This window comes from Triplophysa dalaica, chromosome 11 (assembly GCF_015846415.1).
Source record: "Triplophysa dalaica isolate WHDGS20190420 chromosome 11, ASM1584641v1, whole genome shotgun sequence".
Taxonomy (NCBI): Eukaryota; Metazoa; Chordata; class Actinopteri; order Cypriniformes; family Nemacheilidae; genus Triplophysa; species Triplophysa dalaica.
The window spans coordinates 849,302-861,801 of NC_079552.1; the positions used below are offsets into that span (position 1 = coordinate 849,302).

A 12,500-nucleotide genomic window follows, 5' to 3' on the forward strand; every position below is an offset into this window, starting at 1 on the left:
TCATTCAACCACTAACAAACCTTTAGAAAAGGGCTTTTGATGGAGAAATACATCAAAGTAGAATGACTGTGATCTGTAATGCAACCGAGTGCTGTAATGATGATGATGTCACTCACTTTCACATTCATTATAATGACAGAATCATTTTGTGTGTGTATACCGTCTGGTGTGATGTCACATCCTGTTGTCCACAGTGTTTGTGTCTGTCGTGCTGATGGTGATGATGACAGGCTCTGACCTTTGACACTGTGTCTCAGGTACTCGTTTCAGGATGAGGAGGACATGTTTATGGTGGTGGATCTGCTGTTAGGAGGAGACCTGCGGTATCATCTCCAGCAGAACGTTCAGTACACTGAAGAAGCTGTGAAAGTTTACCTGTGTGAGATGACGCTGGCGCTGGACTACCTGCAGAGCCAACACATCATACACAGGTGCGCGGACAGACACACACGCAACGTAACATGCAGTGTTCCTGTGTAGCTCAGTTGGTAGAGCATTGCGCTAACAATGCAAGGTTGTGGGTTCGAACCTAGGGAACACACAATTGTAAAAACAGACAAGTATAGATTAAATGCATTGTAATTCACTTTGGATGAAAGCGTCTGCCAAATGCATAAATGTAAATGTAACTAAACACAACTCCATTAATGTCAAGTATAGTGTTCTGAGAAGTCACACAGTAAATGTTTTTTCTCCTCAAAGTGCTTAAAAATGTCATTGTGTAGCGGAACAGCCTGCTACTGCGGTAAATGAACGTAAATGTGTAAAAAAGTTAAGGCTGCTAAAATATTATACAGCATATGAGTATAGATAGAATAAGAGAGCGGCGAGAGAGGAAATAAATCATACGTGTTTTTTGTTGTTGTGTGTACCTGTGTGTGCATGTTTGTGTGTGTACCTGTGTATGGTACGTGTGTGTGTGTGTACCTGTGTATAGTGTGTGTACCTGTGTAAAGTTTGTGTATATGTATGTGTATGTGTGTGTGTGTACCTGTGTATAGTGTGTGTATATGTATGTGTGTGTGCGTGTGTTTGTGTACCTGTGTATGGTGTGTGTGTTTATACCTATGATGTGTGTGTTTGCAAACTCATGGATTGTGTGACAGTGATGATGAGATCACAGTTAGTGTTTAGACTTTGATCTGCCTCATCTCTTGTGATGCGCGTCTGCTCCGTCTATACTGTTATCTAGTTGTGCTAAATTGGGCAAAAGTGTTTCCTAGCAACAGTGTGCCATGTCACGCTGTCAGGGAGGTAAAATTAGTTTAAGAGGAGGATTTTCCAGCCGCAGCAGAAGACAGAGACGCTCCCTTCCGTGAATCCGTCAGCAGCCGAGCCAAACATCTGTCACATCTAAGAATGACTATTACTGTTTCTCGTTCTGAGATTTAGAGAGATAAACAAAAACCCCAAAATGCAAACCTTTTCAAGTACACTTTGTGTGTGTGTGTGCGCGCGCGTATGTGTGTGTGTTTGTGTGTGTGGAAAGAGCTGTGTGTAGGTGAATCCCATCATGCTCTCTGGCATCAATGACATATTGCTGTTAATTAACTGTGATACAATGTGGCTTTTACTGTCTTTGTGTGTGTGTGTGTGTGTGTGTGTGTGTGTAGGTGTGTAGGTGCGTCCACACGTGTGTATGTGTGTGTGTGTGTGTGTGTGTTTGTGTGTGTGACACAAATGCTGCATCCCAACTCGCTTACTTAACTGTTTGCACGCACTGTGACATACTAACAGGAAACAAGAGGGACCGGTGTTGCCTAGACGACACTGTGATCTTTAATTGTCACGAACATCAAAACACATCTGCATTTTAAGTATTTATTCATTCATTATTTCATATGTAATGTTTACTGTATACTCACATTTATTAATCAAGCGAAAGCATCTTTTATTTAATTTTATACAACAGTTCTTTCTGGTTCTTTAATCTGATTGGCTGAGAGCTATGCGCTATTCCGCCAGGATCACCGAGGGAACTGACTTTTGAACCGCTTCACTAACTGTTTCTATCACCCCGCACTGGATGGATTCCATAGACTGTATTTTGTTTTTTTTATTCAACAAGTGCTTAGAACATTCAAAGATAGAAAACAATATCAAGCCAGGGGGTTGAAGGATATAAACAAATCATACATACAATCAGAAGAAGAATTAGAAATAACTTAAACATAAGTACAAGAAAATAATTTGAATAAAAACCAAAAGAAGAGATTCTATAGACTGCATAAAATATGGACATTGTGTCTGTGTTGTCACACATAGGTTTCTGATGAGAAGTTTTGACCCTTAAAGTGGGCGGAGCCGGCGTCGCCATCATACATATGCGTCACTCACGGATAATCGAAAATGGGCAAATCAGCTGGACGTGTAACTTAATATAAGTTTCACCCTCCTCGCAGCTGTGGCACTCTTTAAAGTCAAACTATCAACCTCTCGATTCGGCACCGAGGCACCTAAAATGTTGCTCCCTTTTTGCGCGCCTGTCGCTAGTCTACATTTAAAATTGGGCACACAAAAGACACGAAATGTGAATCGCCCCTTAGATAATAGAATTGTTGTTCTCGTTGAGTTGCCTTTTAAAGTCTCTCTCTTTGATTCACACGCACGTCCTGCCTGGTATCTCACTAATAAATTCACTGAAGCACACCGCACATTTAAAAGAAGTGATGGGTTGGAATTAGTAGCGGAAGTTTGCTGGCCTGGAATGCGTGGCGGAAGAAAGAAGTTCCCATTCCTTTAAAAACAGGGACACTCTTATGTTGTTTCAACATACGTGTGCCGTCTAACTGTTGTATAAATGCAATATCGCTCTAAATAAAATATATTTAGGGCGGTTATATAGGAATTGGGACACAGCAAAAATAAATACAGTAGATAAGCGAGAACACGAACACAGACACACACAGATGGTGAAGAGAATGAGATCAGGTGTGGGATAAAGTGAAGTAACCCGTGTAAAATCTCTTCGTACAGGGACATCAAACCTGACAACATTCTGCTGGATGAACAAGGTGAGCTCATCACGTGTTCTACTCTCCACACACTACATGAGACAGAAATGGGTTGAAGGAGAAATCCAGGAGGAGACCGAGAGAGAAACTCTTATCATCTGAAGGACTCGCTGTTCCACTAAACATCTGTGTGATCCGCCTGCTGCTTCTATTTGTGATTTTCTCTTTTTTGAACGCGAGATGTCCTGGATTCCTTCAGTCATGAATTTCAGTTTCCCTTCCTCTGAATATCAGCTTTTGGTCTGGTTAGATCTCGTCTCTGCTTTCTTCTTCAGGTCACGCACATTTAACAGACTTCAACATCGCTACGATAATAAAGGACGGGGAGCGAGCCACAGCTCTGGCGGGAACCAAACCTTACATGGGTGAGTCAAACACACGGCTCATCAAGATACCCATGTTATCGCGGTATCTATAGGAATGATAATAAATTATATCAGGCCGCTTTATCTTTCGTTTGTGTTTACTCCAATGTAAGAAGAGAGAGAGAAAGAGAGACAGACAGAGGGGAGAGAGAGAGTTTGTGAACTATTGTGACTCTTAAGGAAACGTTTTATCGCGGTTTATCGCAATGAAGATTGTTGGTGACGTGATGATGTCATTCTCTACGGCTCTGTGTGTCTCATGTTGTCGTCGTTGAACAGCTCCTGAAATCTTCCAGTCGTTCGTGAGCGGAGGAAGCGGATATGCCTTTCAGGTGGACTGGTGGTCGTTGGGTGTGACCATTTTTGAGGTTCTGCGAGGTTGGGTGAGACACTGATCTGTGCTTCAAAGAAGGGATAAAAATACATTATTTATTTTCTTGTAATGAATGATCTTTTTACATCAAGGCCCAGAACAATGATCTACAAAGATATTTTGAGAAATGTTAGAAAAAAGTTCATACAGTGGAAGTCAATGTAGTGTCATTCTTCAAAATATCTTCTCTTGTGTTCTAAAGAAGAAAGAAACTCACACAGGTTTGACATGAGGATGAATGACTTTCTTTTGATGAACTTCTCATGCTACTTCTTGATATATTTCTTCAATATTGTTTTGATGGAATTTTTGTGTAAATGTATACTTGTGTACTTTGAATGATGGATGAATGAAATAATTCTCTCTCTCTCTCTCTCTCTCTCTCTGTGTGTCAGAGGCCGTATGACATTCACTCCAGTAATTCTGTGGAGTCTCTGCTGCAGTTGTTCAGTACCGTCAGTGTTCAGTATAGTTCAGCCTGGCACAAAGATCTTGTGTCACTGCTGAGGAAGGTGAGACGCCCACCCACCATCAACACATTCATAAATCACTACAGGACTTCACCAAGACGGCTGATCTCAGAACACAATGAAAACGAGAGAAGAGATAAAGAGAAGAAAAGAGTTTAATGACACAGTGAGAATTACACACATAGAAAAACGAGATAAATTCACAATAGGCTGCTATGAACGCAGAGAAGTGCAAAGGATTGTGGGTGGAAGCTTCGCTTTAACTGGAAAGATGGACCCAGAGGAAATATATCGCTCAGATGTTGTTTTTCATCATTCTGCTTCACATTTCACGTCCAGTTTTTTCATGGAGAAGTAAAGACACATGTATATGAGACACACAGTACGTCTATAGAACTGTATAGAAACATGTACAACATAACTCAGACCTTTTCTTCTGACAAATTGTGATGAGAATAGTTTTGAAAGCTTTTATTGTAGACTTTCCTGTGAGAGTGAAGGATTTCTCCTAGACATAAATGAGATTAAATGGTGTGTACATGGAAACTTTTGCTAAATCTCAGATATTTCTCCTGAGAATCTGACAATGTGTCTGTTGAGTTTGAGAAGATACGTCAACAAAGTGTCAAACTGAGCTCAGATTTGTCTCGTCTGCAATCGAAGGTCAAAATTATTGAAGATCTCAATATCAACTCAAACATTTCTCATCATATTTTACATCACAAATCCAGATCATTTGACCTCCACAATCTACACCCTTCATTTGATTCTCTGAGAGAAACATCTGAGACAATGAAACACAACTGAGAACTCAAACATCAAATCTCTTGAGTTGGAAAAGATCATGAGCGGATGATAAATACACAAGTTGTGTGATAATTGTGAAATAAAAGAGGAGAAGTCTGCAGTTAACACACACACACTTGTACAGTATATATGGTTTACGAGGACTCTCATAGATGATTTTTATTCTGTACAAACTTTGTATTCTATTCCCTACCCCTAAATCTAACATCACAGAACAACTTTGGATTTTTTTCTTTTTAAAAAAATCACAATTTAGTATGAAACAGGAAGTTATAAAATATCATTACACATGTTTGAATCCTCGTAAACCATGTTTTAAGTACACACAGACTCAGGTCTCAGTTTCTGCTTCAGTGCTGGTGGTTCATGTGCTTCTGTATGATGGATTCCTCGTGTCTGGGCTCCAGTCTGAACCTTTAGGAATAACAGCAGACGACAGTACCCAAAACCATCCTCAGATGCCGTTTCCTTGACAACCGAGAACACAGAGGAGCACTTCCTTTCTCTGCATCACTGTCGTGTGACACACAGACAGCTGTCAGCATTTTGACACACTTCATACAGTCACTTTTATAACACACAGACACACACACACACATGATGTCCTTATACAGTAAAGTCTCTTATGGATCATTATAGAGTTGACAAGCTGAGACAATCATCAAGGCACATTATTCAAAAGAAATGTCTCATTGAATATCCTGTGTGTGTCTGTGTGATGTTTGTGTTGTAGTTGTTGACGGTGAACCCCGAGCATCGTTTCTGTGGTCTGGCTCAGATGCAGACGGCTCTTTACCTCTCTGATGTTAACTGGGACGATGTTTATGAGAAGAAACCGGAGCCGGGGTTTGTTCCCAATGTGAGATCAAATCTAGTGTCTATAACACACACAAATGAGAAATATAATGAGTTTATGGCGGATCTTTGACGGTGTGATGCATGATTTAAATGACTGTGTAAGAACGTATTGAAGTTTAAGCTCTCCTGTCATCTACAGTACAGACATGCTCCTAAACTTCATATTGAACATTAATGAAATGTATGTTAACTAAAAGGATTGTTTTTTTTGCGCTGTATGTGCCACAACAGAAAGGGCGTCTTCACTGCGACCCGACCTTTGAACTGGAAGAGATGATCCTGGAGTCTCGTCCTCTTCATAAGAAGAAAAAGCGTCTGGCCAAAAACAGATCGCGAGATAACAGCAAAGATTCTCAATCTGTGAGTGTCTGTAACACACATCACTGTCAAAAATAAAGCTGGACGTCTGCCTTAAAATGTTTAAATTGTAAAAAATGTAAAAAATTAAGCCACTTGTTCTCATTTTATCTGTAAAATTGACTAACATCTTTATGTTCATATATTGTACTTCATACTTCACCCCAAAATGAAAATTCTGTCATCATTGACTCTCTCTCACGTCGTTCAAAATCTGTATAAATGTCTTTGTTTTGCTAAACACAAAGGAAGATATTTAGAAGAATGTGGTATGAATGATGACATTTTGGTCAAAGATGAATTTTCATTTTGGGGTGAAGTGTCCCTTTATGTAGGATTCATGAGCCTGTCAATCATTGAACAAACTTTAACCTCCACAAATAATGACACCATTTTTATATTTTGACATGAAACAACTTTAATCATATTAAACGTTTACAAACCTTTATGACCAACTGCTATTTAAAAATCAGTTTTTATTATTAAACTAAGCATAAATGATCTCAGTGTGCAGACGATTGGGCTTCTGGGTATTATTTGTGGGGTTTTGTACTAATAATGAAACATTATTAGAATTATGGGCTGGATTTTAAAGTTAAGATTTTTATGTTTAATTGATGATAGACACTGTTTGGGTTTATGATGGATCATCATCTCAACACTTAGAGTTTCACAGATAAAACATGATCAAACAGGTAAATATTCATTGTGTGTTTATCTGTAAGCGTGACACACGGATGTGTTCTCTCTGATGAAATCACAGCTGATGTAAATGATGCTGAAGATGAGGTTCTGTGATGTGGAGATGTTTGAACTTGAGGGATTATTACCTAAATGATTTGATTATGAAGCTTTCAGCACTTCTCCTGGAGTAAAGGAGGATATTTTTAGTGCTGATTGTGTGCGTGTGTGTGTGTGTGTGTGTGAGCGTGTGTGTGTGTGTGTGTGTGAGCGTGTGTGTGTGAGCGTGTGTGTGTGAGCGTGTGTGTGTGTGTGTGTGTGTGTGTGTGTGTGAGCGTGTGTGTGTGTGTGAGCGTGTGTGTGTGTGTGTGTGTGTGTGTGTGTGTGTGTGCGAGTGTGTGTTAGTGTGTGTGTGTGTGTGTGTGTGTGTGTGTGTGTGTGAGCGTGTGTGTGTGTGTGAGCGTGTGTGTGTGTGTGTGTGTGTGTGTGAGCGTGTGTGTGTGAGCGTGTGTGTGTGAGCGTGTGTGTGTGTGAGCGTGTGTGTGTGAGCGTGTGTGTGCGTGTGTGTGTGTGTGCGAGTGTGTGTTAGTGTGTGTGTGTGTGTGTGTGTGTGAGCGTGTGTGTGTGTGTGCGAGTGTGTGTTAGTGTGTGTGTGAGAGGCGTTTTGAGTGTTGGTTGATTAACATGTTGTTGTGTTTTCTTTGTGTCGTCCTCTCAGGAGAACGAGTATCTTCAGGAGTGCCTTGAAGTGGTCCAGCAGGAGTTCATGATTTTCAACCGTGAAAAGTGAGACATTAAATGACAGAAACCATGAGCTGAGTGTTCTAGAATGTATGAAGCGATATCTTGAGTCTTTTAAGGCGGCGTCTCATGTGTCCTAAAATCTCATGTCAGTGTGCTTTCTACAGTGGTCAACAGTTAGACTGCTCACTGGGTTTTGGAACAGTGTGTGTGTGCTCTATGCTTCATAGGCAGTGTGGATTGAGTGTGAGCTTATATTTAACATGATAAAACACTGCAGTAATATCCTCTCTCTCTCTCTCTCTCTCTCTCTCTCTCTCTCCCTCTCTCTCTCTCTCTCTCTCTCTCTCTCTCTCCCTCTCTCTCGCTGCAGTCCTGCTCCAAATAATAAACTCATTTATTATTTACTCACGGCTGCGTTACTGCATGAGTCTCTCTCTCTCTCCCTCTCTCTCTCTCTCTCTCTCTCTCTCTCTTACTCTCTCGCTCTCTCTCTCTCTCTCTCTCTCTCTCTCTCTCCCTCTCTCTCTCTCTCTCTCTCTCTCTTACTCTCTCGCTCTCTCTCTCTCTCTCTCTCTCTCTCTCTCTCTCTCTCTCTCTCTCTCTCTCGCTTGCTCGCTCGCTCTCTCTCTCTCTCTCTGTCTCGCTCTGTCTTTCTTTCTTTCTCTCTCTCTCTCTGTCTCTCTAGGTCTGTCTTTCTTTCTTTCTATCTCTCTCTCTCTCTCTCTCTGTCTCTCTCGCTCTGTCTTTCTTTCTTTCTATATATATCGCTCTCTCTCTCTTTTCTTTTCCTTTCCTTTCCTTCTCTCTTTCTTGCTCTTCTATATCTCCTATATCTCTATAACTCGCTCGCTCTCTGTCTGTTGTAATTTATGTTTCTGCTGCTATATTTATAGCTGTCTCATTATTGCTTAACATTTATTTGACTCACAGAATGTTCTGCTCCTCTGCTGCACGCGTTTGTCATCACTTTTACTGCCGTGACTTTTGTCAGGCGGATGGTAAAACTCTTGACACTGACTCAAGTCTTAAATCCAAATATCACAGAGACTTGTGTGTGTGTGTATGCGCAGGTCTAAGCGTCGTCAGGAGGAGGAGAGTGTTATAGGAGGTGATGGAGAGGCAGCGGAGGCTGATGATGGAGATCCAGACGCTGAAGGAGGAACAGAGGATGAAGAGACCGAGCCTGAACCCGAGACCTCTAAACGGAGCATGTGCGGCTCCGTCTGCTCGTCTCCAGGAAGCAGTTAGCAGCCGTCCCGTCGGCTCTCACCTCGCCTTTAAAATCCCAGAGAGAACTCTGAGCGACTCATCCTGAACCGCCGCAGGTGTAAAAAACAGTCTCTGTGTTGTGTGTCGCCTGTAGGTCGCTCTCTAGAATAAGCGCAAACACTTCTATGCAACGTGATCTTGAGCATGATGTAAATCGAGATTTAAGAGGCTATTGAACATATTAAGACCGTACGCTTGTATGTGTGTGATGATAATGATGATGAAACCTGGAGAAAGAGACAATTGAAAGAAAGGACGGAGGTTTTTTCAGTTATTTTTTAGAGAGATTATCAGGTTTATGGTTCAGCAGTTTAGAAGCTTGTAAACCAAACGCTAAATAATTCTACAGAGTTAATGGTGAACATACTCATTTTAAAAGAATCTAAAGTTGTGGAAAATACGAGAGCTTGGTGCCCTTACAAAATATAAATAAGCTTCAGATACTTTTTTATTAAGTATACCTAAGCAAAGTGTATTTTAGGTACATTTGAATATATACTTTTCTAAACCCGACTTCAAGTTGTAATAAAATAGTACACTTACAAGTACAGTAGTAGTATACTGATATTAGTATACTTACTTCATAAAGAACTATACTTTAGTATACTTAATAAAATAAACTTTGTACATTCTAATTTTTGAAAGGATTCGCACAAAATCAGTGAAACGAAAATAACCGGAGGAGAATGTTTTATCTTTCCTTCCGCTAGTTCTCCTCTTGTAGCCTGAACTGATTTACATTTTCTTTCGAGGACTATTATTAACATTAACTCATCATTTTTGCTGTAGTTTTTCGAAAAGAGATTTAAAACATTTGATCTGCTAAAAGTTGTTGATTCCAGACAGATTGATTATGAGGAATTGAGTGAGAAACAGTGTTATTAGGAGGTCTTTGAGACAGTTTAAAGCTGTTAGTAGCTGTTTTTCTTTCATCTTTCTCTCTGCTTGCTGCTTTCGGCAACACGTTTATTGCCAAATTACCTTTTCGACTGTTAAACTAATTGTTCAACTTTTGTGGAGGGTTTGTTGTTGCACATAGTCTTTACTCTTCTCTATTGGACTCTATCAGTTAAAGATTGATTTAATAATACTTGGGATTGTGTTAACATGGCTTCAGTCGTAGCATTAGGAACAATAGGAATCATTTAAGGTGGTATTGTTAGTTTCAGCAGTGACATCTGCGTGTAGCATTCAGAACGCTGCAGTCAATATACTGAAGCAAAACACATCATCCACAGTTTTATGTGGACTTGCTCACATAACCCAGTGTCTATAGAACAACTATTAAGATAAATGAAGTAATTGCTTACAGTAAGAGGTTTTATGAAGCTCTGTCTTCACACAGTGGCGTTTCAAATCTCTATCCAAGTGTGCAGGCACAACTTGTAGGCAAAGACGCCAAAGCTTTTGTACCATTTACATATACATTATATATATAGATGAGTGCCTGTGTGTGTGTGTGTGTGTGTGTGTGTGTGTGTGTGTGTGTGTGCGTGTGTGTGTGCGTGTGTGTTTGTGCACGCGCGCATAGAGCCAATATAAACATGTAACATTTGTAAACAAGTGTTTATTATCATAAGTATGGAATGTTTCTGAAATCTTATTAAAGCTGCAGTTAGTCTGAGAAACAGAAGCGGTGGAGAGATCAAACTCCTGCATGTTTCACTGTATTCTGTACATTTACACTGGAAGACTCTATAAAACCGTCTGTGTGTATGTGCGTTTGTGTGTGTGTGTGTGTGTGTGCGCGCGTGCGTGTGTGTGTGTGTGTGTGTTTGGACAAACGGTGAGACGTCTGCTCAATGAACATCTCTGTTCTTTTCCATTGTTACTGTATGTGGACAGCATGACCTGTAGAACTAGAGTCTCTTTAACATTTCGGCAAACCCATAGATTGTTTTTATTATCAATAAAGTATAAATACAATAAGAATGTTTGTTTGTGGGTTTTTATTCTGAGTGTAAAGTGTGTGTTTGTGTTGAGTCATATGTAAGGGATAATGTACAGGCAGCTGGTTGTTATCGCAGAAATAAGCCCCGACAGTGTTATCAGCACGCAACATGAAGCAGAGGGTCTTGTACACAGTTGTGTTTAACTAGTTATTAAGTAATTACTTAAAAGTGATAGTTCACCCGAAAATGAAAATTCTGTCATCATTTGCTCATTTCATACCTGTATAAATTAAGAAAGATATTTAGAAGAATATTAGCAATTTTAAATTCTGTGACATCATTGACTGAAATATTTTATTAGTTCATTTTTACCAAACGCAGACCTTCCGCAGGGAAAAGCCGTTTATTTATTTATTTTAATAATTTGTAAATATAATTTCATATACGTGATTAAAAGACAAATTTATATTTAATTTGACAAAAAATTATGTGTTATTAGTTTTGAGCGGTTGTTATCTGGGAATAACCAACCTGCACATGTCGCCACTGGCCAATCAGAATCAAGCATTCCAACAAGCCCTGTAATTGAACAACAAGATATTTTTCTCCATCACTTCTACACTTCTATGGCCTCTTGCCATCTGCTTAGATTTACACCATCTGCTGATGCACACAACTACAAGAAATCTTCAAGAAACCACTGAGCCTTAAATCTCCAGTCACAGAAAAACACTTTCACAGAAAACGCGTCTCAGTTGTGTGAGTTTATACACAAAGACGACTAATAAACTACACAGTGTGTAAAAAATACATTGCATGAGACGGAACGTAAGTAGAAAAAATGACAACATTAAATAATATGATCATGTAAGTTAACGAATAAATCATGCTTTTATTTATTGAAGAAGAAAACAGTAAAGGAAACGATCTGATATGTTTTGTAAACGTCATATCTGGTTTAAAAAATGAGACAAAGCTATAAAGATGTAGCCGGTTAACTGTCACCCGTTCCGTATATGGGACACCTAAGTTTGTGTCAATATTGTGCATGTCATTTGTAATTGAATCATGACAAACTATATATCATTGGAAAGGTCTAAGACTCTAGAATATAGATTTCTTTGGTGTTTTTTTATAATTCATGTGTGGAGAGTAATTGATTCTTTTTTATAAAGAGTGAGCTTGTATTTTTTGTTATCCTTTTGTGACCCGTATTTTTTAAATGTATTTTTTAATCAAAGAAAAACAAACATTTTTGATTAATTTTTCATAATAAACCTAACAACATTCCTTTAATTTTTGTGTGAGTGTGATTTTTTTAGCAACAATCAGCTACTTTTCTTTTTTCAAAAGAGACCAACCGTAAGTCTGTATTCCAAAGAATTCATGAATTACAGCCATTTTAGTTCCAACATGTGTTTTCATGTGTAGGCTCAAAAATGGCTCCGACAGTTAACAGGTTTTAAATAATTCCAACAATTCATTATACAAATTCTATAGGGCCTTTCACAATTTTGCAATAGAAACATAAGATAGTTTAGAAATGGGGAAATGGAATCAAAACAAAAATGAATGGAGAGACATTATTGCAAATAAACACTGGCTATGGATGATTTATAAATGAACTTTATTTCAATAAAACATTTCCCGTCACAGTAATGAGATGTCAC

The 12,500-nt window shown here is 39.2% G+C and overlaps 1 protein-coding gene across 3 annotated transcripts in view; it reads left to right on the plus strand.

Annotated features, from left to right (window-relative positions):
• The window catches only part of LOC130431184 (serine/threonine-protein kinase 32C-like), a 45,060-nt gene extending 34,238 nt beyond the window's left edge, over positions 1 to 10,822 (plus strand). For all 3 annotated transcript variants that reach the window (XM_056760052.1, XM_056760053.1, XM_056760051.1), the window contains exons 5-13: positions 258 to 431; positions 2,977 to 3,014; positions 3,290 to 3,379; positions 3,659 to 3,762; positions 4,148 to 4,264; positions 5,763 to 5,888; positions 6,119 to 6,247; positions 7,644 to 7,711; positions 8,740 to 10,822. In XM_056760052.1, coding sequence (XP_056616030.1) covers positions 258 to 431; positions 2,977 to 3,014; positions 3,290 to 3,379; positions 3,659 to 3,762; positions 4,148 to 4,264; positions 5,763 to 5,888; positions 6,119 to 6,247; positions 7,644 to 7,711; positions 8,740 to 8,917 — 1,024 coding nt within the window. In that variant the 3' untranslated portion in view covers positions 8,918 to 10,822. The remainder of the gene's footprint in view (positions 1 to 257; positions 432 to 2,976; positions 3,015 to 3,289; positions 3,380 to 3,658; positions 3,763 to 4,147; positions 4,265 to 5,762; positions 5,889 to 6,118; positions 6,248 to 7,643; positions 7,712 to 8,739) is intronic.
• Positions 10,823 to 12,500: the final 1,678 nt, after the last annotated feature.